A 21,963-nucleotide genomic window follows, 5' to 3' on the forward strand; every position below is an offset into this window, starting at 1 on the left:
CTTTTGGTCACACTGGAACTTGGAGTGGCGCCTGGCCTGAGGTTTGGAAAGCCTGGCTCAGCTTGTTTTCACTTTGGTGTGGCCTCAGCAGTTCCTGGCAGGGGTGGCAAGATGCCCTCAGGCCAGCTGCTTCTGTGGGCTGTGTCTTCAGGCTGGGATTAGAAATCCTGTCCCTTTCCCCGTCAAGCCCCATCCTGAGGAGACTCCCAAGCCAGAGCAATGCAGCCAAACCTCCTAAGGAGCCCAGTGAGTGGGTAGGGGTTTACTCAGTGCCAGACCATGACACCACTGGACAAATTAATGGTAGACGTTTGGCCTGATCCTCTCTGTGGGAGGATGCCGAACTCTGGGAGTTAAGGGGAGTTATTTTAAGCAGGATTTGGTCTGTCTGCATTTCGGTTGGTTTGAGTGTGGTGGGCTTTGGTCAGAAAAGGCATGGAAATCTCTTAATACTAATGCTTAACTCTGTATCTGCTGGTTTCCACTGGCACCTGCAGTATAGGCAGAGTCATTCAGTTTTCTCCATAAGTGGGAAAGTAGGTGTTCTGCAGGAAAATGCAAACGGCAACCCAGGGTACTCTGTCCTGGGCATGCCTGCGACGTTACCGTGGAAGTGCATGGATAACTGAGCTCTGCAGAATGTCTTTCTGTGCCGGGTCTGTTCTGGGGGATGGAAGAGGAAGAATTGGGTGTGGACAGGAGCCACCACTCATTTGAGTGTGCCTGGGAACAGCAGCAGCAGGAAGGATGTCCCTGCCCTCTGGCTGCTGTGGCTTTAAACCCCTGCACTCTGGAGTCTTTGGTTACTTCACATTCCCAGAGATCTTTGTCCTCTGTGGCTTTCTCTTGGGGTGAAATGCGGGGAAGGGATGATGAAGGGAGCACGGCTGCTATTCATGCTGCTGTTCCCATGTCCTGCTCACAGTTCCTAGAGGTGGCTGAGGATGTGCTCAGTAATTGAAACTGGATTCTCCTTTACTGAAAAGCTGCTCTCCTGAGATAATCCCTGGTGTCTGCCCACATGGAGGGTGAAAAGCTGGCCTCCTGCAGGCACCAAGCATGTTTGTTCAGTATAAGCAAGTTCAGCTTGTGTTTGTTCTTCATTCCCCCAACTGGTGGGAATGAGTGAGACCAGGAGGACTTCATGGAGGACCCCAAAGGCCTCAGAGAAGATTACTCTTTGACTTGGCTAGGAAGAGGTCTGATCCTCAGGGTGCTTTAGCAGCTGGAGCAGAAGGGATATTGGTGAATGGCTCTTCATAGTGCCAGATGAAGTAAGTCCATAGTGCTCTTCACAGCTCCCGGGGCTCTGTACAGTGATACCGTGAGGTTGCTGACTTGGCCCGTGCTGCCCTGAGCATGCCTGGGGACAAGCGCCCCAGCAAGGCTGGGGCCGGGTCTCCTTGTCCCTGTGCCTAGCTCTGTAGACCAACTGTACCCTGATGGCCTTCTTCCCTGTCCTGGTGACCAGGGGCCCCGTATGTGAAGGGGTAAAGCCTGCTGGAGGGAATTGGACTCAATTGGTGTGAAGAGAGGAGGTGGGAAAAAAGCCCGTTCAGAGACACTCATGAGAGCGGGAAGTGCGAGAGGAGGCGAAGAGGGTGGATAGGTGGGGCCAAGCAGAGAAATGTGTTCGAGGATGTGGCCACGGGGATGGAGGTGCTTGCAAGGGGAGGGGAGGGCATGCAGCAAATGAGCAGGGAGAGCTGGTGAGAGACTGATGGAGAGAGGAGCTGGTACGGGAGCTGAGATGGAGGAAAGCAATGGTCAGAGCGAGTCAGAGAGACGGAGGGGAGTCGGGGAGGGTAGAAGGGTAGAGGTAGAGACACCTCCACGTGGAGTGTGTCCTGCCCTGTTGCTTGTTGCTGCCCGGGACCTCAGTCCAAACCAGCTCAGCCAGCCCTCATCCTCATCTCTGCAGATGGTGCAGCCTTGCAACAGGAGCTGGGGGCTGCTGGAGAGAAGAAAATCACTGCAATTACATCATAGCTCTAAATCTCTAACTCTCGAAGCAAATTTGGGCACCCTTCTAACACCTTCGTCCAGCTAAAAATCCAGTTTTAATGAGAGAAAATCTGAGATTTGCAAGGTTTGGAAGGATAAGGGGGGGCTGAGGAGTTCTTGCTTTTGTGCTCCTCCCATCGGTTTGTAGCTCCCTGCTCTGGGAGCTCCGGGGTCTGGGAAGAGGGTCAGTGTTTGCTGAGGGATCGCGGAGCTTTGTGGGCTGTGCGGAGCGTTTCCAAGGGAGTTAGGTGACAGACGGTGCCTGGGTGAGTTTTGTCTGCTCTTTGAATTGATTTTAGGGGAATGAATCGTCTAAAGGCCATGTCCACCCCCCTGCCCCAGCCAGCCCTGTGTTTTAGGAGAGAGGGAGGCCGAGTCGCAGGCGCCCCGGCCTGCGGCGGGGAGCGTGGGGGCCAAGGGAGCCCTGTGCAAGAGCCCGCGAGCACCAGGTGCTTCCTGTTTTGGAGCAGGCTGAAATTTTTGCTGGATGAGACACTTCTGCCAGCAGATGCAGAACATGTGACGTAGCAGGAGGACTCAGCTCCAGCTCCGACAGCTACTCAGCAAAACAGGCCGGCGTGCGGGAGAGGCAAGCATGTGCCTGGCCCGGACGCAGGACCGGCTCTCCCCCGCGTCCCGGCCGGGCATGGGGAGCTGGGCACCACGACGGCGCCCGAGGTTGTCAGCGACGGCGTTGGACATCCTGGCCACCGAGCGGTCCTTGTGAGCAGCTGGGGCAGCATGGGGTTACCCGCATCCCCGGCCGGGCCGAAAATAACAATTTTGGAAGAATGAGGAAACGGAGGCGTCTGATGGAGAGTGAGCAGAGCGCTAACCGTCGCAGAGCCTGCGCGTACCCTGCGGGCACGGCGCGTGCCACCCGCCGTGTGTCCCTGCAATGCAGAGAGGGATCAAGCAGGCAAGGACGTCTCCGCCAGCAGGTCTGCTCCAGTCCTGAGCCGGCAGCCGAGGGCAACCCGCTGCCTGGCTGCAGCAGGGACGGCTAATTATAAACCGCAGCCTGCACGCGAGGCGGTTTCTAAAAGCGGGTCGGCGTCCTCGGCCCCTTTCCGCAGAGGGGAACCGCGGGGCGGCGCGGGAGGTGGCTCCTCTGCGTGGACGGGGGCAGGCGGTGGCAGAGGTGGCGGCGCTGCAAGGCCGCGGTCCGGCCCCTCGCTGTCACCGCCTGCGGGCGGCTGAGCCGCCGCCGCTCCTTTCTGCTTTCATTTTGTTTGGTGTGTTTTGGGGACAAATAGTTTTCTTCCCTTTAAAAAAAAAAAACAAAAAACTGCCCTTTTGGGGAATACAGGCGGAGAAGAACAGGAAATTTAAAAAGTAAAACCACTTGGGGTTGTATGTGTGTATTTGCTAAATGAAACTTATCTTTTTTCTCATTCCTCTGTGTTGTTTTGTAGTTAGATTAATCCCATAGGCTGGGATAAAGACCGTCTTCCTCCTCAGTTAAAAGCTGCCCAGATAAACCGAGCGTTTTGTAAGTGCAATGAAACATTTTGGCCAGCCTGGGATGAGGTCTGGGGAGCAGGGAGGAGTAGGGCTGTTTTTTTCAGAGAAAACTGAAAAATGAATGATTGAAGCTAATCTTTTTATAAAAAAAAAAAAAAAAAAAAAAAAAGGGAGGTATGTGGGTAAGGTAAAGGAGGTACCTGGGCAAGGCTGGGCTGGCCGTGGCTGGGGGACGAGCTGCCTGTGACTCCTCCTGCCCCTACGGTGCAGCAGGGCGGCTGCGGAGAGGGGATGGCTCTTCCCTGGTGCTGCTGCCGGTCCCTGAGCTGCGGCAGTTTCTGTTCTCAGCCCAGCTCGTTTCCAAAACACGTTATTCCCCGGTGCCGTTATTTACAGCCGACGCTTCTAAGAGTAGCTGCCTTAGGTGCAAGACCTCAGCCAGGCCCTGCAAGGCTGGCGTGGGATTGCATCAGGCTGTTGCTACCAAGGTGGCATCCTTGGGGGCCGCGGAGCTGTTTTTCTGCCTGAGCTTATTTATTTCTGCTCCCTCCTGCTCCCCTGTGTGCTTGTGTGCTTTGCACCCAAGGCTCAGGGGCTCCCCTAGGAGCAGCGGAGAACCAGTGGCTATTAAAAGCTCCAAGCTTTGGCCTCCCGACGGCTCCTTCCCTGAGGAGCACGTGGGCCTGGCAAGGTGCGTCCGAGCTTTGCCGTGGGGCTCGGTGCCCTTACCTCCCTCCTGGGGCCAGACTCGTCGGCATCGTCTTGCAGGAGCGGCTGTGCCCTCGCTACCCTGCGGCTCTCCGTGGGGTCTGCCCGCGGCTCCTCGGCCAGCGGAGCCGGCTGGCACGTGGCTGGGCTCCCCTTGGCGAGAAGCGGCTTTATGCGGATCCCGAAGCAGGAGGCAACCGCTCCTCCTTTTGCAGGGGCTGAGCTGGCTTTTCTAGGTCAGCCGTGCCGGGCGAGCTGGAGCCAGCTCCGTCGCTCGTTTGGCAGGACGGCGTGAGCCGTCCTTGGGAATCTCAGGGCTGCCTTTAGACAGCCCTGCAGACGGGCTGGCTCGTTTGAGCACACGCTGCTTCTAACTGGCGACGTGGCCACGGCATTTTGAACGTTTTGGATGTTGTGGTTCTCACTGGGGGCTCTCAGGATGAGCGATTACAGGGACCTCCTTGATCGGGGCGGCTTGGCAGAGCTTTGAGTGCCCGCAGCAAGAGCGGCTTTGACCCAGTAGCAGGCTGGCAGGGAAAGCAGGTAGGAGCAGAGGGCACTTCTGAAGGCTATCGTTCTGCAAAATTTGCTGCAGAATGGCGTCTTGCCACAGAAGGGCGTTCCAGAATATCACCTTTTAAAAAGAAGGGAAAAAGGTATTTCCATTCATTTGTGAACTAAGGGAAATGGAGGCTGCGAAGGAAAGAGAAGATCTGAGACGATACTGACAGTGCACACCCCAGTAGATGTTAACTCTGAAACCTACTGACAGCAACAACAGCATTAAAACTCCTGTCATTACCAATCATTTCACCAAGAAATGTGATGAAATGATTGCTGATGTGCTGCTCTTGCAGTTCCAAGTTGCAAATCCCGTAGCTGAAGCCCCTCCACACCTCCTGCAGCCTGGGGCTCTCTGGATTGACCTGAGCTGAGCAAAACACCAAATGGCCCTGTAGGCAGATTCCTCTTTGGTCTCTTCTTCTGTGCTCAGGGCTTTGATCAGAGCAGCCACGAGACTCTGGGTTGGTCGTGACAAAGATTTACTCAAGTATACCCTCAGGATTGCCTGTTGTGGTCTTTTCCCAGGGGTCCTGGTGCTGGGGGGGGGAGGTTTCAATGTCCTCCTGTTTCATCGGCTGCCTGTTTTTCTCCTTGCAGGACTGTCCCCAGATCCTGCCCTCCACCCAGATCTACATCCCCGTGGGGGTGGTGAAGCCCATCACCCTGACAGCCAAGAACCTTCCCCAGCCGCAGTCCGGCCAGCGCAACTACGAGTGCATCTTCCACATCCCCGGCGGCACCACCCGCGTCACGGCCCTGCGCTTCAACAGCACGAGCATCCAGTGCCAGAACACCTCGGTGAGTGGGGGGCTCTCCCGCGGCGGGGAGCGGGGCCGTGCGTGCGGCGTGCGACCCTCCTGTCCCCCGGCCTGGGTCTGCGGCGTTGAGCTCGCGCGGCATTTCCCTGCGCGGTGCACGCTTCGTTTCCAGGCTGCTCGTTCCTATCGTGCCCCGGGAGCGTTGAGCTCCCTGGCTTGCTGCGGGGCTGGGTTTTGTTTTTCTCTGGCACGACTGGTGGGTAGGTACCGGTGGTTTTGGGTGCGTGCAGGGCCTGGGGAGAGCTCCCAGGTGCAGGGGGTTGCTGCGCGGGGTTGTTCCAGATAGGATCAACACCCCTGCCGCTGAGCCAGCGCCGCCCCAGGGGACTGCTCTAGGCTTTAAGAGCACTTCCAAAGAAATTCACTTTTGCAAGCCAAAGAAAGTTGCCTGGGCTGGAGCCAGCTGGCCCGGACGTTGCACAGCCTTGCCTCCCCCTCCCCTCTGCCTCCCCTAACACCGAACGATCCCGCTTTACAAGCAGAACTGAGCCAGCACCTTCTCGGTTGTTCCGCTTTGCGCACGCTCCTCCGTGTTCACGCGCGTACCCGTGTGCCTCCCAGCCCTGCCAGTACTTTCCCTCTGGCCGGGCAGCGCTGCGTCCGTCCCGGGCTCCAGCCGACGGCTACGTCACCCCCCCACCGCCTCGAGCCTGCCTGCTCTGCGTCCCAGCCCCGGCGGCGCGTCGCTCCCTGCCTTTCTGTCCTCGCTCCCTGTGGCTCTGCCGCTAAGCCTTCTCCTGCAGACCGCTCTGCCGTCTGCGGCTGCCTCGTCCCTAAGCCCGTCGGCGAGGAGCCCGCTCTGCGAGTCCTGTGCAGGGAGCGCCGAGCCTGTGAGCAAACAGGTCTAAGGTGTTCAGAGCCATCCCCTCTAGGGAAACGGCATCGCTCAGCTCCTCGGTTGCCCCGCTGGGCTCCGCACTGACCTTTCCTCGTCTGCATGGAGACAGCCCCTCCCTTCTCCCTCTGATTTAATCCTTTTAAAATTTGTTTTCCATCGCTCGCACTGTGAAAGCTCATTTGCAGCCTCGCACCAGTGCCAGTCCCTGCTCCCCTGTCCTTCAGTGGCATGAGCGACACATTTAGAAGCCATTGAAGATCGGCCTTGGCTTCCTCCCTGCTGCTGCATGCTCAGGCCCCCCTGGGGTGCAGAGGGTTTGGGCGTGAAGAGCATCCCGGGTCCTCTGCCTTGTGCCCTCCGTGCTAATGCCAGGAGAGATGCTCTGCTACTAGGGCTCTTCCTCTGCAACACGCACGGTTTATTAGGAGCAAAACTGTTTCCTGTCTGGAACAGCTGGGAAAGCTCCAGGCTCAGAGAGTAGGAGAGAGATGCTGGACTGGAGAGGTGTCTGCAAGGGTCTGCTGGAAGAAGCTGCCCTTTGCTGGCTGGCGTGAGCAAAAATTTGTCATCTCGATGCTGAGTTTGGGACAAAGGAGCCTGGGGAAGAAGTACGTTTGAGTGCTACAGCAAGGTCTGTCCGCCGAGTTAACTTGCCTGATTGTCCCCAGTTTTAACTGCTTCCCTCACTAGTACTTTGCCCCCGGATCCTGTTTCGCCTGTCCGCTGGAGCTCATGCTTCATAGCCTGGCTTGCAGGAGTTGGCGTAGCCCAAGCACCTGCTCAGCCATCACAGGGCTGTTACTGCAATGCACCCGCGCCTGTGCGCGTCCTCCTCGCAGCCCCATGGCTCGGGGAGGAGGCCGAGGGCTTGTGCCGCCTGGCAGCGCGGAGGCTTTGCAGGAAGCGTTTTCCATCGCAGAAGGCTTAAGAAATGGGGCGTCTTTGTCCCTGCGAGCGGGTGAGCCTGTCCGGGCTCTCGGCCGGTGCCAGAGGTGCATTAGCAGCCTGCAAGCCAAAAACGTGTCTGTCCTGGGCACGAGCTGTGATAAGTCTGGCAGGGGGGAGCGGATGTCGGCTCTGGCAGCCTGTAGGAAAAGTGCCTTTTTCCTGTGCTTGCCAATTTGCAGGCCTGACTTGCATCCTATGAGTTGCTCCGTTAAGGTCAATGGGATTAGTCAGCCGAGCCCAGCTCCGCACCGGCAGGGGTGCTGGGAGAGGAGGCCTCCCGGCTCATGCGAAGCAGCGATGCCTTTTCTGCCCTGACCGTTACCCGTGGGGCAGTCTCCCGGCAGGTGTTTTGGATGAGCCGAGGAGCAAAACTGGGTCGTATCCTCGTGGGGACGCGAGCGGTGCCCCAGTGTCCCCAAGAGGCCATTTCGAGGCTGATGCTGTGGGCTGTGGCTGGGACGGGAGGAAGCTAGCTGTGATTTTCCTCCTAATAAAAAGCCTAAAGGGAGAAGCAGGCTGCTGCTGAGCGACAAAAGTTCATCCCTTGCAGTGATTTACCGGTCCCTCGCTCTTCCGCTTCGGTGAGATGTGTTGTGAGCCTCTGCCTCTGCTTACCCTGAGCTGTGGGGCCACCCCACGTCCTTGCCCCTTGGCCGGCTCAGCCCACCCCTCCTGCCAGCTCTCCCCTCTGCCTGCGACCCCCAGCCTCTTCACCACAGCTGCCTCTTCCCCTTGGAGATGCACTCAGCCAGGCCCGGAGCTGGGAAAGGATCAGAGGCTTTAAGTAACTGAGTGGAGGGGGTAGGCGATTGGGTTGGGCATCCTGGATAATTTGGGGCACATTTTTGCCCAGTAAGTTCCAATTTGCAAGCTGGAAGGAGAGACAGTAGCGAAAAGCACCCTTTGTGTTTTCTGAGGGGTGCTTTGCCTTCCAGCATTGGTGTCACGAACTGCACGGCCTCTGTAGCTCTTGCCCAAAAGGATGAGTCGACTTGTGAGTCACTGGGCGGCGTTGCTGCCCGCTGTATGGTCCCCATGCAAGATTCAGGCGGCAGACGCCTTTTCCTTGGCCAGCAGCACTGTCTGTTTGACCTGAAAATTGCCAGACGCATCCTGAAAGTAAAGCAGGATGGCTGGAAAATCAGTCAGTGACATTGCAGGTCGCGTGGATTTGGGAACGGGAGGCTGCAGCTCTGCAGCACTGAGGTTTCAGCCAGAAGTCTTTGTTTTCAGGCACCGGGTAGCTTCACAGAAGGAAGAAAAAAGTTTTGGCTTGAAAGAAACTGTCTTTACTTTCAGGGTCTGCTCGCCTGCTTTAATGTTTGAGGGCATTTAGCCAGGCTGCTTTATAGTGTGGGTGATTCAAATTCACACTTCTGCGAAACTTGTCTCCTCCCTGTCTTTTTTGCAGTCCATCTGGCTTGTTGGTAGCACTTCATGCTTTGCGCGCCGTCACCCTGGAGTGACCTGCGGGGAGCGGGGTGTCAGGGTGCAGGCTCTGAGCGGGTGGCCCGGGCTGCTTCCTCGCGATGGGCGGATCAGGCTGGAAAGCTCTGCTGGTGTCTTCAGTTTTGATTCGTTTTTCATGTTAGGAATTCGGGTCTTGTCTGGTGTGGAAGATGCTCTGGCGAGTGAAGAAATAGTGAAATGATGACACCCTTGGAGCGTGGAAGTGAGAAATTGATGTCCTTGATTCAGGAAGGCATTTAAGCATTTTGTTTCTGTAAGTTCAATGGGATCTAAACAAGAGGTTAATTACTCTGCTGAATTAGAGATGCTTTCCTGAATTGAGGGTGAATGGAAAGGATAATAAGTCAAGTCCACTTAAAACTCTTTGTCTTTTGTTTAGTTTTAGTGCTTGTCAAACTCCAATGACTTTTTAGCACTTTGAGGAAGGGACGTCTTTGTTAAATATTCAACAGTCCATTCATTAAGGTTTGAGTGTCGACTATAAACATTTTATGAGACACCCAATAGATCTTCAATAAACTCAAGGGAGACCAGGCTTGGTGTTCCCCATACATCCCAGGTCAAAAAGCAAGCAGCAAAAACCCTTTTCTGCCTCACCGCTTAAATCTCTTTCTCCTCAAAGAGGAAAGCAAATAAAACCTTAAATACTTTCTGTGTATATTGTAAAGAAAAAAAGAGAGAGAGAAAAAATAAATTCTTTACCAGTAAATTTTACTTTTTGCTAATTACTTTAAATCTTTTGGAGGCAGACGTTTTCAGGTTTACTTCCTTGCAATGGAGGATGGATAAATGGTCACATATCTCTAAATCTGTGCAGGTAACACCACTGAATTTCACTTCCCAAGCAACTCTTAACTTTACCTGCTCTTTCCCATCTGCCATCCCTATAAGAGACTTGTCCTTCCAGCGGCTGCAAAAAATGAACAGTTTCCCTGGTGGAAAGTCCCATATTCTGGAACCTGCAGCACTGCTTATAACAGAGAAACAGGCATTCAAACGGTTGACTTGATCAAATTTAATCCTAGCATTGGCAAAATGGCTACAAGTGATTTCACTGTCAAGGATTTCACTTTTTCTCTTGAGGAGGTTCCTCTTAAGGCTGCAGTAGCCCAAGAACTGCTCTTTCCCTTTAAATATAAAAATAGGAAGAACCCCTGATCTCCTTTCCATAAGTATTAGAGTTTGTTGTCTCAGCACTTTAAATTAAGCCTCACGCCTCAATTACTTTAGTTCCCTTTCTTTTTGAGAAAAGCCACATGTGGTGCTGAGCAGCTGTGTCAACGCTGGGTCTCCCTCTGAGGTCCTTCCTCACCAGGCCCCTGGCACATGCCGCCTGAGGCTCACCCGTCCCTCCAGATGTCACCTCCTCCATTCCCTACCCTTGCCCCTGTGGTGAAGTGACGTGGACCTGGGATGCTTTCCTCCCTGTGCGCCAGGTCGTCTCATAGAGGAACGTGTAACCGGCTGCAGAGCCAGCCGGTTGGTGGGCATTGCTGCAGGCCTTTAGGAAGACAGCCAGAGAGTTTCCTGTGCTCACGTATCAAACCTGTCAATGCAGGTCTTCAAGAGACTTATTCAAGTGTCACCCATGAGAAGTGGGGAGTGCCGATCCTGGAGGTGACGGGGGAGACGAGTGCAGAGAGGGTGAAGGAGCTGCCTGAGCGTGGCAGAGCTGCCGGCGGCCACCAAGAGTCCTGGTGCTGCCCTCTGCTCTTACCGGAGACCCTCGTGGTACCTAGGTGTGGCGGAGGTTGGGATGTCCCATTCCAGGCATGGCACTGGATTTTAGGAAGGGAGGCAAATCCTGGGAGATGTTTGCTTTTTTTTTTTAATCACAGTGGAGCCTAGGCATTAGTGACTCAGTCCCAGGGTCTTGGGTTCTTTCTTGCACCCTGCCGAATTTTGGGCAGGACAAATCCAGGGGAAGAAACTTGAATATGATGAGGGAGGAAAGGAGGAGGCCTACGTTAAAAGAGTAAAAGGAGATACAGAAGCAGAGCCCAGGCATTGCTGTCAAGTTGTGCTGTTGTGTATACGACAGGATTTTACTAGGCCTAGGGTATATTTATAGAGGAACATAAATCATACACACATGCCCTGTTCTGAGTGCTTCACACCTCCAGTATATGTATCTCTAATTAACCAGCCACGGAGAGGGAAACAGGATTGGAGTCTACAACCCCAGAACCGTGCGCCAACAAAGCCGTGCTCTCTGTCCTAGCAGTGCCTACATTTATCTTTCCTGCAGCAGTGTTTAAAGTGAAAAGGGAGTATCAGGAGAGTTTGATAGGATCCAATTAAATTCCAGCAGATAAAATAATGATGAATTGCAGTTGAGCCCTGGCGAGACGCGATGTACATTACTGCCGTCCCCGTAGTGCGGGGAAGGAGTTGAGGTCATCAACTACAGAAAAATAGGACACAGCTGCAGCCGAACCATTCCTCCAGAAACGCAGTCCAGGGGGATGGTGCATGTGAGAGGCAGGGGAGGACCTCGAGAGGGTGTTTGTAAGGGAAATTTGAACGTATGGGTTTGTTCGCACAGCTCACAGTGGGCAGGAGAACAACCCCTCTATTGCCTTTCTCCTCGTGCTGCGTCCCTCTGTTCCTTCAAGTCTGCTTCGCACAGGTTATGCTTCGAGTGTGACAGCTGCCCCATGGCAGCACCAAGGGGTCTGGTGTCCTTGGGCAGACAGTGCCTTGCGAGTGGGCTGGGGAGGGCCAGTGCCTTTGGCTAGCCAGCACGGGGCCAGCGGTGCCTGTAGGAGCACCTCGAAGTGCCTCTCAGCAAGATCTGCTCCCAGATTTCGGGTGCATGCTCGCTGGTGCTCACTGGTGCTGGGCCGGCAGGTGTCCCTGGTTTGAGACCCACTGCAGGGACAGGATAGGCATGAGAAGCAGAGCTGGGAGAAGCGCATGAGGTTGCCAGCTGTTATTTAGGAAGATCGCCGAGATAACTCTTGGGCGAAGAGTCTTGAGAAAGGCTTGGCGGGGAGGCCTCTTGGCTGAGTCATTTCCCTGAGAAGGGAGCCTTGCTGAGAATAGCCGTGTCCAGGTTGGTGGGGCTGGCGCGTCCCCTGTTGGCCCTTCCACGCTCTGCCGCGTGGGCAGGCTCTTCTAGAGAGGTACCAAAAGGCTGCTCCTGATTAGATAAGAAGCGAGGAACTCATGCCTGTGCTGCTGCTTCACTCGATGACATGTATTCTCCTGTTCCCTTTTGCTAGTAGTGCCGTGGTGGGTGATGAGCCATGCAGATCTTCAAGAGACTTATTCAAGTGTCACCCATGAGAAGTGGTGGGTCACCCACCACTGTTGGGTGATTTTTCCATTGCAGCAGCCATTCATTTGCTCTCGAGGCTGTGCCTGTCACTGTTTGCACCCAGAGCAAACTTCTTGTTCCCGTACCACATCCTTGAGACAGCTGCTGTGGTGCCTCCTGCCTCGGTGCAGCTGGGGGTTCCCAGGTCTGTTAGCAGAGCGGAGCGCGGTCTTGCAGCAAGGCTGCTGGGGTGGGTACGTCCCTGGCGTGTTTCTCACCAGCCTTGGCCTTCCCTCCCACGGCTCGCCACAAATCGCTGGCAGCCACAGTGATTGATTAACCGGGATGTTAATAACAGTTAAGTGTTTAATGGATGTTTAGCAATGTGTTAGCGAGAAACAGGGAGGAGCTAGTGTGATGGGACCTGCTGGCTGCCCCTGGGCACTTGTTTGGATCCCATGGGCTGGAGAGACCTGTAAAGAACCCCCTGCGGAATCAGCATCAACCAGCTCAGGTGGGTCAGGCTGTGGGGAGCCAGTGGCAGAAGGGGTAAGCAGTCTGGGCTGGGGGCCAGGAGGTGGGAACTAAGCCCTAATGAGGGCACTGACTAAGTGGGTAGCTGCCCCTTGCTTCCCTTGTCTGGAAGAGGTCAGTAAAAGGCACTTACCTGCCAGTCAGGGTGCTGAAAGGGGAAGAGAAAGCGTTAAGGCTGAGTTTCTTAAAGTGCAAAGGTTTCCTGGGTAGACGTGCGAGTGCTGGAGCTGTCAGGTAACCAGTTATTACATTTAAATGCAAACGTTATTTTGGATTCCTGAATCTGCCCAGAACCCATCCATGCCAGCTGCCCTGCGGTGCCCGTGCCCGCAATCCCATGGGCGGAGAGGGGCACTGTCCTTCTGCGCTCAGCACCGAGTTAAGCAGCAGGAGGTACGGTTAGACGGCGGTGGCGGCGAGGGTGCCTGATCCATGGCCCGGAGTTGGCCGGCAGCGCGACTCCTCTTTCAGCTTGCCCTGATTTTGAAACTGGAAACCACCTGGAGATCTGCTGTCTCATCAGGTGGTGACCCGCTTCTCCACTGCTTTTCCTGACTGTGCAAAGCCACAACTGGTCGTAACCGCGTCCCTTAGGCATCTGCTCTGTGCAGGGGTAAATCACAGATATGGTGCCGGGGGAATCAGCCTCTATCCTTCCTAATGTCTAGCCTGTCCCTCCCGTTTATGGTCGGTCTCTTGCTACCGAGGTGTGAGTTCAACCGCTTGGACAGTCAGCAAATGGCCTTGTCGGTCCCGGCTGGTCTGCTGCGCTAATTAAACCTGAGACTTAGGCCAGCTGCAAAGAGGACAAGCCCAAGAAGGAACAAGTAGAGGGATTTTCCAGTGTGGAAGAAGGTTAAAATATTTGAGGGTATGAAGAGGCTCAGGGGAGCGAGAGAGGGGGGAGGTTTTGGCTGTGCCTGTGTAACGTTAGCCCTGGCTGCACAGCATTGGCTGCCTTCTCCACTGTGGCTCCTGTGCAGCCGCCATCCCTTGCTCCCCACCCTGTCCTCGGGCTTTGGGAGACTGGTTGTGCCTCTGCTTTTGTGTGTGTGACCTTCCTGGAGAAGCTGGGGCTGGTCTGGAGAGGCAGAAAAACCTGGCGTGGCTTTGCAGGGCTGAGTCACGGAGGGATGGGGCCAGCGCTGAGCTGGCTGGGGGAAAGCCGAGAAACCCGCTCTGGTTGGAGGGGGAACTCCCTGAGGTGGTGGTAGGAGATGAGAGCTGGTGCTTGAACATCTCCAGACATGAAGCTTTAATCGCTCGCAGCCTGGCAGAGCTCCCCTTCCCCTATAGCAGGAGCTGCTGGGCTCAGCAGCTGAAGTGGCCAGGGAAGCGAGCAGCTGGGGGTTTTTATCCCAGATTTCCAGGATAACCCTGGTGCCGTGTGCCCCAGGAGGAGGCTGTGGTCCCTGCGCACCTGTACGTGGTGAGATGTGATGCTGCTTCTCAACTGGGCTCTGCTCTCCCCGCAGCCTGGTGGCAGGGAGCTCTGTGGCTTTGCAAAATAGGAGATGTCTTGGGAATTAGAGACTGATCTGGTGGATGTTGACTTCCAAGACAGCAGAAAGCTGAGCCCCTGTGGCCACAACTCTGTGTGTGCAGAGCAGAGCGGCGACTCCAGCTCCCAGCATCCTGCAGGGACTTGTGACAGTGTCCAAGCCGTGGGCCTGCTGCCCATCTCTGTAGGGCAGGTAAAACGCTGCTGACGGAAAGGCACACGCTGAGGACAGTTTTTGTTATTATCCATGTTCCACCCATGATCCTACTCCATGAATGCCAGCTGGGGAACAACACTTAGTCCTGCCTGCCGCTTGCCTCCATACAGCCTTGCACTTCAGGCTGCTTAAGCAGTGACCCTCCGTCTACTCGAGCTGCTGCAAATTAAGCGCCCTCAGCGCGGGGGCCTGGAGGGGGAGGCCTATCCTGTGAGCCAGAAACAGTTCCCCCCTTTACAAACCTGTTGCTGCCTTAGGGCTGGCACGTGAAGAGTTAATATGCTCTCTGCCTCTCGTCCTATTCTTCTTCCTTCAACCCACCTCCCAGAAGAACTAATTTCCAAAAGCAGCCGGGGCAGAGAGATGCAAATAAGTGTTTTGGACAGCTGCAGGCTGGATGCCTTCCCAAGATGCCAGGGCCCCAAATGAGACATGTCAGAGTACAAATTGAAAATGCCAATTTCACTTACGCTGCCACGTGGCTCGTCACAGCTAAATTCTGCTCCGGCGCCGACGCGTCCCTCCCCAACACGTGCTCTCTCGTGCTGCCAAGGGTCTCCGCTTGCTACTGCGGGTCTGGCTAGCCCCTGATTTTGGTTCTGTTGGGGACATCTTTAGCCCCCAGCTGCTTCAAAGGGTGGATGTAGGACAGAGGAAAGTGAGCAGATTTGCACTCCCAGCCCAGTTCTGGTTGTGTCTTTGCAGGGTTGTTGATGAGGCTGTTTGCTGAGAGGTGCTGGTGGTAGGTGGTACGCTATGGAGATGTGGCTAAAAGTCCTCCGAGCCACACCGTGCAGTGCTGTGGCTGGAGAGCAGCAGGAGCCCATGTGGGTCCACGTAGCTGAGCTGTCCCCAGAGGGGAGAACTCTTGGTGAAGCTGTTGGGTGCTTGAGAAAGGGATGGGTTTGCAGTTGGATGTTTCATGCCTTTATCAGCAGCAACATTCCTCCCCAGCGAGGACTGTGTTTTGGGGTCTTCCTCCCTGCATTTCAGTGGAGTGGCTCCTGGGCGTAGGACCATTAGCCAAGAGCTGCAGAGGTGTAACTGAGGAGCAGCTGTGGTTGTTTGCACCTCATGGGGTCAGAGGGATTGAGGTATGGGTGCATTGGGGTAGCCATGTGCATGTATCATCTCAGATTTGTGCACAGTTTGGTACCTTATATGATGCTGGATTGCAGCTTGTGATGCCGCCCAGGTGGGAGAGACTCAGCACTGGAGGGACCAGCTGTGTGTGGTGAGATGAGAAGGACGTGAGTGTCTCTAGCTTTCCACAGTTTTCTGGGCACGTTGGCTTCTCCTGCGGGCCGTGTCTCTGCCTCCTGTGGAGCTGGTGGAGCAGACTGGATGCACTGGTGTTTTCTCTGGTGCTGAAGGGGCTGAAGCAGGGGACAAATGTGCTTTGTGGGGCAGCAACTGGGGGCAGTTCCCAGTTCCTGAAGGGGTGCTGAGCCCACCTCTTCTGGTTTGGTCACCAGTGTTGCGAGTTTCACAGCCTGCTGGGTGGTTTGGAGGTGGGATGTTTCTGCAGGCGGTCGGTTCCATGTCAGAGGGAAGCAGAGAAAACTTTCTGCTTCTGGTAGCGAGGGACAGGTAAGACCTTTGCTGGACAGGGCATGCACCCTGAATGCCTTTGGCCTTATGTGGAGTGGGATTGAAAGGTCACTGCCGTGGGCCAGTCCTCCTCTCACCTGCCCCGGCGGGGCCAGCTGCCCCCATCCTCTTCCTCTTCCTCTGCTGGATCACCCCAGCGCCTGCCGCCCTTCAGTTATCCCCGGCCCTGCCGCTCTCCCCGGCAGTGCTGCCAGGCTCTTGGCCCCTGCTGCTCCAGCAGGCAGGTGAGGGAAGAAAAATATCCCTTGCCGTCTTTCTTTTGGCAGGTTCTTCTGTGCGTCGTAATCCCTTTGGCTGTTGGTGAGTGCTCCTGCACCAGGTTTGCTGTCTGACTTGAGGCGGCTTGACACCCGCCACCCTCGTGCTCTCTGCCCCAGTTTCCCCATTTCCCAGTAGTGCTGAGATCCTTCATAACTGGAAGCCCGGGGATGCCGCTTCCACTCTTGCAGCGCTGGGAGCTGTTTGCCGGTATCAGAGCAAGTGATTTTGCTGTGATTGCCGCTGGCCTGGGGTCAACCTTGCTCCAGAGGCAGATGAGGCTGTTGACAGACAAGGGTGAGGCCTGGCCGGCCGAGGCAGGGGATGGGCGAGGGGAGGTGCGGGCACGGCCCCGTGGGTTTGCTCAATGTGCCGTTGCCTCCTGCGGCTGGAGCCGGGAGAGCGGAGAGGCAGGGTCTCAGCCTGGGCGGGCCGCTGCCCGAGTGTCTGCGGCTCCCTAACAAACTCCAGCAACCCATGAATCATTCATTTAATCTCTCCTGACACGCCTGTCATTTTCTCCGGAGAGGAGCGGAGAATCTCTTGCCGAAGGAGGTCATTAGCTGTCAGGGACGGTTCCGACTGCCTTCCTGTCTCCGTATCGATTAAACCTCTCCGCCTGCGTGCGGAGGCTGTGCGGGGAATATTGATGGGGCTGCCAGGACTTTGGCTCAGGTTTCAAGCCGGGGAGAGAGGGTTTGGGTGAGGAGGAGGCGCTGGGACGGGAGCAGCTGTTTGCTGGAGCTCGCCGCCGTGGCTCTCGGACCCGGCGCCCGCTGAGGACTGGCGCAAGGTGGGTTAGGTCGCTGATGCGTTTGAACGGGTGAGCAGATGAGACCGGGTCTTCCCCTGGCCCTTGACTGAGCCTCTGCTGTTTTGTGCTACTGAAGGGTAATTTGTCTCGGTGCTTTTCCCCCGGGTCACCCTTGTATGCCGCTGCCTCCCGGCTGCGGAGAGCTGGTCTACAAGCCTTTGCTGGCGGCACGTTCCTTGAGCGAGGAGGAACGTGTAGGCTTTGCAAGCCGTGGTCCTTGCAAACCATGGTCTGTGTGAGCTGGGAGAGGGATGCCCTGGCGCTGCTGGGGCTACCTGGGCTTGATCTTGGCCTAGAAGGGGAGCTGTCTGCAACATCAGCGAGACAGTCTGGGGTCACCGCTGGGAAGCTGTGGGGAAGCCACGCTTACCGGGCTTGAGGGGGGAGGAGCAAAGGGCCTAATGGAGGGGAGTCCATCAGCATAGGGGCGGGTGTTGGAGTCCAGCAGAGGAGCTCGTGCGGGGTTCAGGAATGCACCAGATCCCCTGAATCTGAGAGACCTGGATCCCTCCTTGTCATGTCTCCGCTTGCCAGTGGTATAAGAGCAAGAGGAACTGGGGCGGCAGCGCTGGTGGCGGGTGCGAGGAGGGAACCCGTGCAGCCTGCGGTGGGGAGCACGAGGGCTGGGGGGGCCCCCGCAGAAACAGCGCGTTGCGGGGAGCGATGGTCTCCCAGGACCTCTCCAGGGGCTCGCGTCACGCCACGCTCGCTCCATCCTGGCTCTGGCCCACCCCCGGCCATGTGGCTGCAGCCTCATGTAATTTGTGTAATTCAGGGCTGCTTTTGGAAACTGAGGACTTTCTTTGCATGATCATAGTGGATGTGGCAAAGGGTTCAGTCCCCTCATGGGGCTCCAGTTTCTGGCTGAGGGGAGGTAGATGTGTGCTTCAGAGGAGTTATCTGTTTCCCTCTCTGCAAGCAGAAGCAGCAGCAGTTTGGGTTAATGGATTTTTGGTCTATTTGGAAACCCTCTGGGTTCTTCTTTGATTTGTTTTTTTGACAGTCCAGCCTACTGGTTTGCATGTGCCGTGTCCAGTGCTTTGGCCAGTGGGTTGCATTAGGCCTATCTGTTCCTGGTCGGGCTAGTCTGAACCAAGCCTCTATCCATCGCCTCTTGGCTGGTGGGGGAGACATCCACGTTACGGTCTCATGCACCTCTCCATGCCTCTTGTTGGGGTGTATCGCTTTGCCGTTCAACGGGCTCTGCTTCCTTCTGTCCCCTCCTGCAGTATTTCTACGAAGGGAATGACATCAGCGACCTGCCAGTCAACTTGTCTGTGGTCTGGAACGGGAATTTCGTCATTGACAACCCCCAGAACATCCAGGGTAAGTGTGGGATGTGACGGTGGGTGGGAAAGCAGCCCCGTGTCACCTCTCCCAGCCTCAGGTCGTATCAGTGCCAATTTTTGGCCAATTTTCTAAATAAGAGGCTTTTCTACAGAAAGCCTGAAGGCAGCCTGTTCTGCATCCATATCGGATTCGGGGTGTTGGTGTCTCCTGGCCATTTGGTGGTTTCCTCACTGTGGGCTGGGGGCTGTGAGAGCTGGTGCCGAAGCTGGGGGCCCCGGTGGCTGTGCTGACCTGCTGCGCTCTGCCTGCCCTTGCAGCCCACCTGTACAAGTGCTCGGCCTTGCGGGAGAGCTGCGGTCTGTGCCTGAAGGCCGACCCGCGCTTTGAGTGCGGCTGGTGCGTGTTGGAGAAGCGCTGCTCACTGCGGCAGCACTGCCTGGCCTATGAGAGCAGCTGGATGCACGCCAGCAACGGCAACAGCCGCTGCACGGACCCCAAGATCACCAAGGTATGTGGGGATGGGGAGGACGGGCCCTGCGCGGCCATGGCCTTGCGAGGGGACCGGGCTGGGACAGGCGATGGGGCTCCGTGCTGGCACCTCCGAGCAGCTGTATCCTCTCGGTGTTTCTGTCAGGCAGGCTCTGAGAGCCAAAATGCTCGGTTTCTCGTCACCTCTTTAGTTTCTAAGGGCCCTTCTTTTGTGTCCATGGCTTGCGTTGACTTTCTGACCTATCTCTGGGATTCCCACCTTTCCTCATGCGTGAACTTGGAGTATCCTGGGAAAGCCATGGATCAAGGTTGCTCCTCCTCTTGTCGCCGTGCCTGCTGGGGCTGGTAGTTCATCATCCATGTGTCTCTGACAGCTTTTATGACCTTCATTTAATAAGATTGTGTATATTAATGTTAACATGTCTGTTGGGCCTGGCTCCAAGTGCATTAGGAGGGATTGGTGGGTAATTCTGTTTGATATCTTCTATTTACCCACGGCTTCCAGGCCAGGCAAGCCTTGGCGGTGTTAATTACCAGAGTCTTAGCACAGTATCTAATCTATTTGTGTTTCAATGTCTTATCTGATGAAAGCTGGAAATGAGAGTCATGCCTTTCCCCAGAGCTGCCTGCCTCTCACAGGTTATGAACACTGTAGTGAGTCAGGTGGCAGCCATGCAGGGAAAGGGAATGCCCCCATGGGCACGTCCTTGCCTGCCAAGAGTCCTGCCTGCTGCACAATGCACTGCCTGCAAAGAGTTTCTTTTCAGTTGTGTACTGGGGTGACCTTAGTACTGGTGGCATGATGGAGTCTATTCCCTGGGAGAGCAGGGTTGAGCCCCAGAGCTTGCGACTCCATGAGAAGGTCTTACATCCTGTGGCCAGTGAGACCAAGGGCTGGTTTAGTCCTCCCCTTGCTATGTGCATGAGAGAAGCAGGTTTTACAGACAGAAGAATGGAGGCAGAATACATGGAAGTGACAGAGCGACCTCATGACTGTTTGCTGTTGTGTGCATGGAGGTACTGTGGGACATCCCTGTCCCAGATGGCTTCCTTCAGTGGTTGGATTGAACTCCCATAGGCCAACCTCCCCTGGGGACAGTGGGAGTGGAGGCTGCGGTGGCTGGGTCATGCCTGGGATGGCCCAGCCCTGCTGTGGGGCCAGAGCAGAAGAGGGGCTGCAAGAGGTGAGGGACCTCAGGGGAGTATAGCAGAAGTTTGGTGGTGCTCAGCTTGCTGTAGCCAGTGCCCCTGCACTCTCAGGCTCCTGTTGCCAGGCCTTGCTTTTCCCAAGTGACAGATTGGGTGGTCATCTTGAATTCAGAGAGCTGAGGAGTTGACCCTCCCAGGCAGCTGAGTGAAGGCAACAGCGAGGCGAACCTGTTAAAGAGCAGTCAGTGCTATGGGGGCTGTTCACCCTATGTGGGGACAGCCTGGCCAAGGGAGACATGTGTGAACCCTCGGGACCTGACATGCGCAGAAGATGCTCTCCCACCTCACAGTGAAGAGAAGAGGATTTGCGTGTTCACCCTTCCCTCCTGTGGGATTAGAGGTTTTTGTGAGCATCCTGGGGTCTTGCCAGAGGTGGAAGCCTAGTCTTTCAGTGGGGACTGTGGCCCTTAGGACAGCCTGGTCTCAGGAAGGGCAGGCTGTTTGTTGGGATGCTCCAAAAGAAAAGGCTGATAACAGTTTCAGTGAGGACCTGGAGGAGGTTGAGCCACCACTGGCACAGAACTCAACTTCCACAACTGCTAGCACTGGTCCTGGCTGGGACAATGAGAGCACTTGGAAATCATTTGAGGGTCTCCTTGGTGCTGCTGCTATCCTGGGGATGGTGAAGGAGACGCTGGGGCTGCTTGTGATGGCTCCAGCCCTGAAACTTACCTGCGCTCCCTGGAGGGGAGCTGGGGCCATGAGCTTCAGGCATCAGATGCTGCACCCGCTACTCACAAGCAGCTTCCAATTAGCTAGTGGTGTCTGGCCTTGATAGCAGGCTCTCCAGCCCCAAATGATTTAGAAATTGTTTCAGTAATTGTAGGTGCTGCATAGATGGGTCTGGTAGCAGGTTGGCTTCACCTCCATGCCTCTCTGTTTGGTTCTGGGGGCAGATGTCACCTGGGCTGCTGATTTGGAAGCGATTAGCTGTTGATCTGAAGGTCCTCCATCAGCCTGCATGCTGCAGGCACAAGTGCTACTTCTGTTTTCCACAACCCCTGTCCTTCACCCAGGACTATGAAGCTGGGTTACAGACAGGCTTGGAAACAGTCAGGAGAGGAGCCTGGCTCAGAGAGGGCAGCAACATGTTGGAGGAAGACAGGAGTCTACCCTACAGTGATTTCAGAAGGTCTTGGAGCCTCCTTACTGGTCCAGCAAGCAGGGGTGCAGACACCTTCACAGATGGGAAGGTGGTTACGCGGGCTGGAGATGACCATGGTTCTTCACTCTCCCCTGATCTCAGCCAGACCCTCATCGCTCACTGGTGGTGAGGAGCAGCCCCCAAACCCGTGCTAGGTTGTTCCTGGTGCTGGGCTGGGACCTGCAGAGCAATGTCCCTTCCTCCAGGCTGGGCTGGGCTCTCCCATCCTCTGCCCCCTCACCTGCAGCCCGACTCCAGCCGCTTGATGCGTGAGCAAGAGCAGTGTGTGTGCAGAAGCCATTTGCCTGTCGATTTGAAAGGACCCTGTGAAACCAATTATAAGAAAAGCAACGTTGTTTGTCAGGGCCGGAGCTGGGGTGTTTGGAGGTGGAGGGGGGAAAGGGGAGATTCGGGACAGACTCTGCATTCCTCGCCAGCTCCCTCCTCCTGCGCAGCTTGTTTAGCCGTGACCTTCCTGTGCTGTGCGGCAAACGATGTCATTTCTTTCCCGGGCTCATTTCTCCCTGAACGCGTGGCCCTTGTCAAGTTTGCCACAGAGGAGGAAGAATCTAACATGCTGGAGCAGCTTTTAACACTCGTTTAAAAATACCAAACAAACAGCTGCTTCTTGCCAGCTGCCCCAGCGGAGCTCAATTTAGGGGGAAGAACAAACCCGCTTGCTTGCTGCAGCTGCCTTAATGAGCCCCGATCCTGAACTTCAGCTGTGCTGGGTCTGGGCAAACAGCAATGCCCCGAAGCCCTGAATGGTTTTACCACCATGTAAATTGTGACTCAAGATCTGTGATTGCCCTGGGCCTGCTGT

General features: G+C 55.7%; 1 protein-coding gene across 1 annotated transcript in view; it reads left to right on the forward strand.

Annotated features, from left to right (window-relative positions):
- PLXNA1 (plexin A1) overlaps positions 1-21,963 on the forward strand; it is a 165,309-nt gene that overhangs the window by 101,858 nt on the left and 41,488 nt on the right. Inside the window, exons 10-12 of the mRNA XM_068906774.1 lie at positions 5,338-5,538; positions 18,238-18,334; positions 18,616-18,806. Of these exons, the coding sequence (XP_068762875.1) occupies positions 5,338-5,538; positions 18,238-18,334; positions 18,616-18,806 (489 nt within the window). The remainder of the gene's footprint in view (positions 1-5,337; positions 5,539-18,237; positions 18,335-18,615; positions 18,807-21,963) is intronic.

This window comes from Struthio camelus, chromosome 14 (assembly GCF_040807025.1).
Source record: "Struthio camelus isolate bStrCam1 chromosome 14, bStrCam1.hap1, whole genome shotgun sequence".
NCBI classification, from domain to species: Eukaryota; Metazoa; Chordata; class Aves; order Struthioniformes; family Struthionidae; genus Struthio; species Struthio camelus.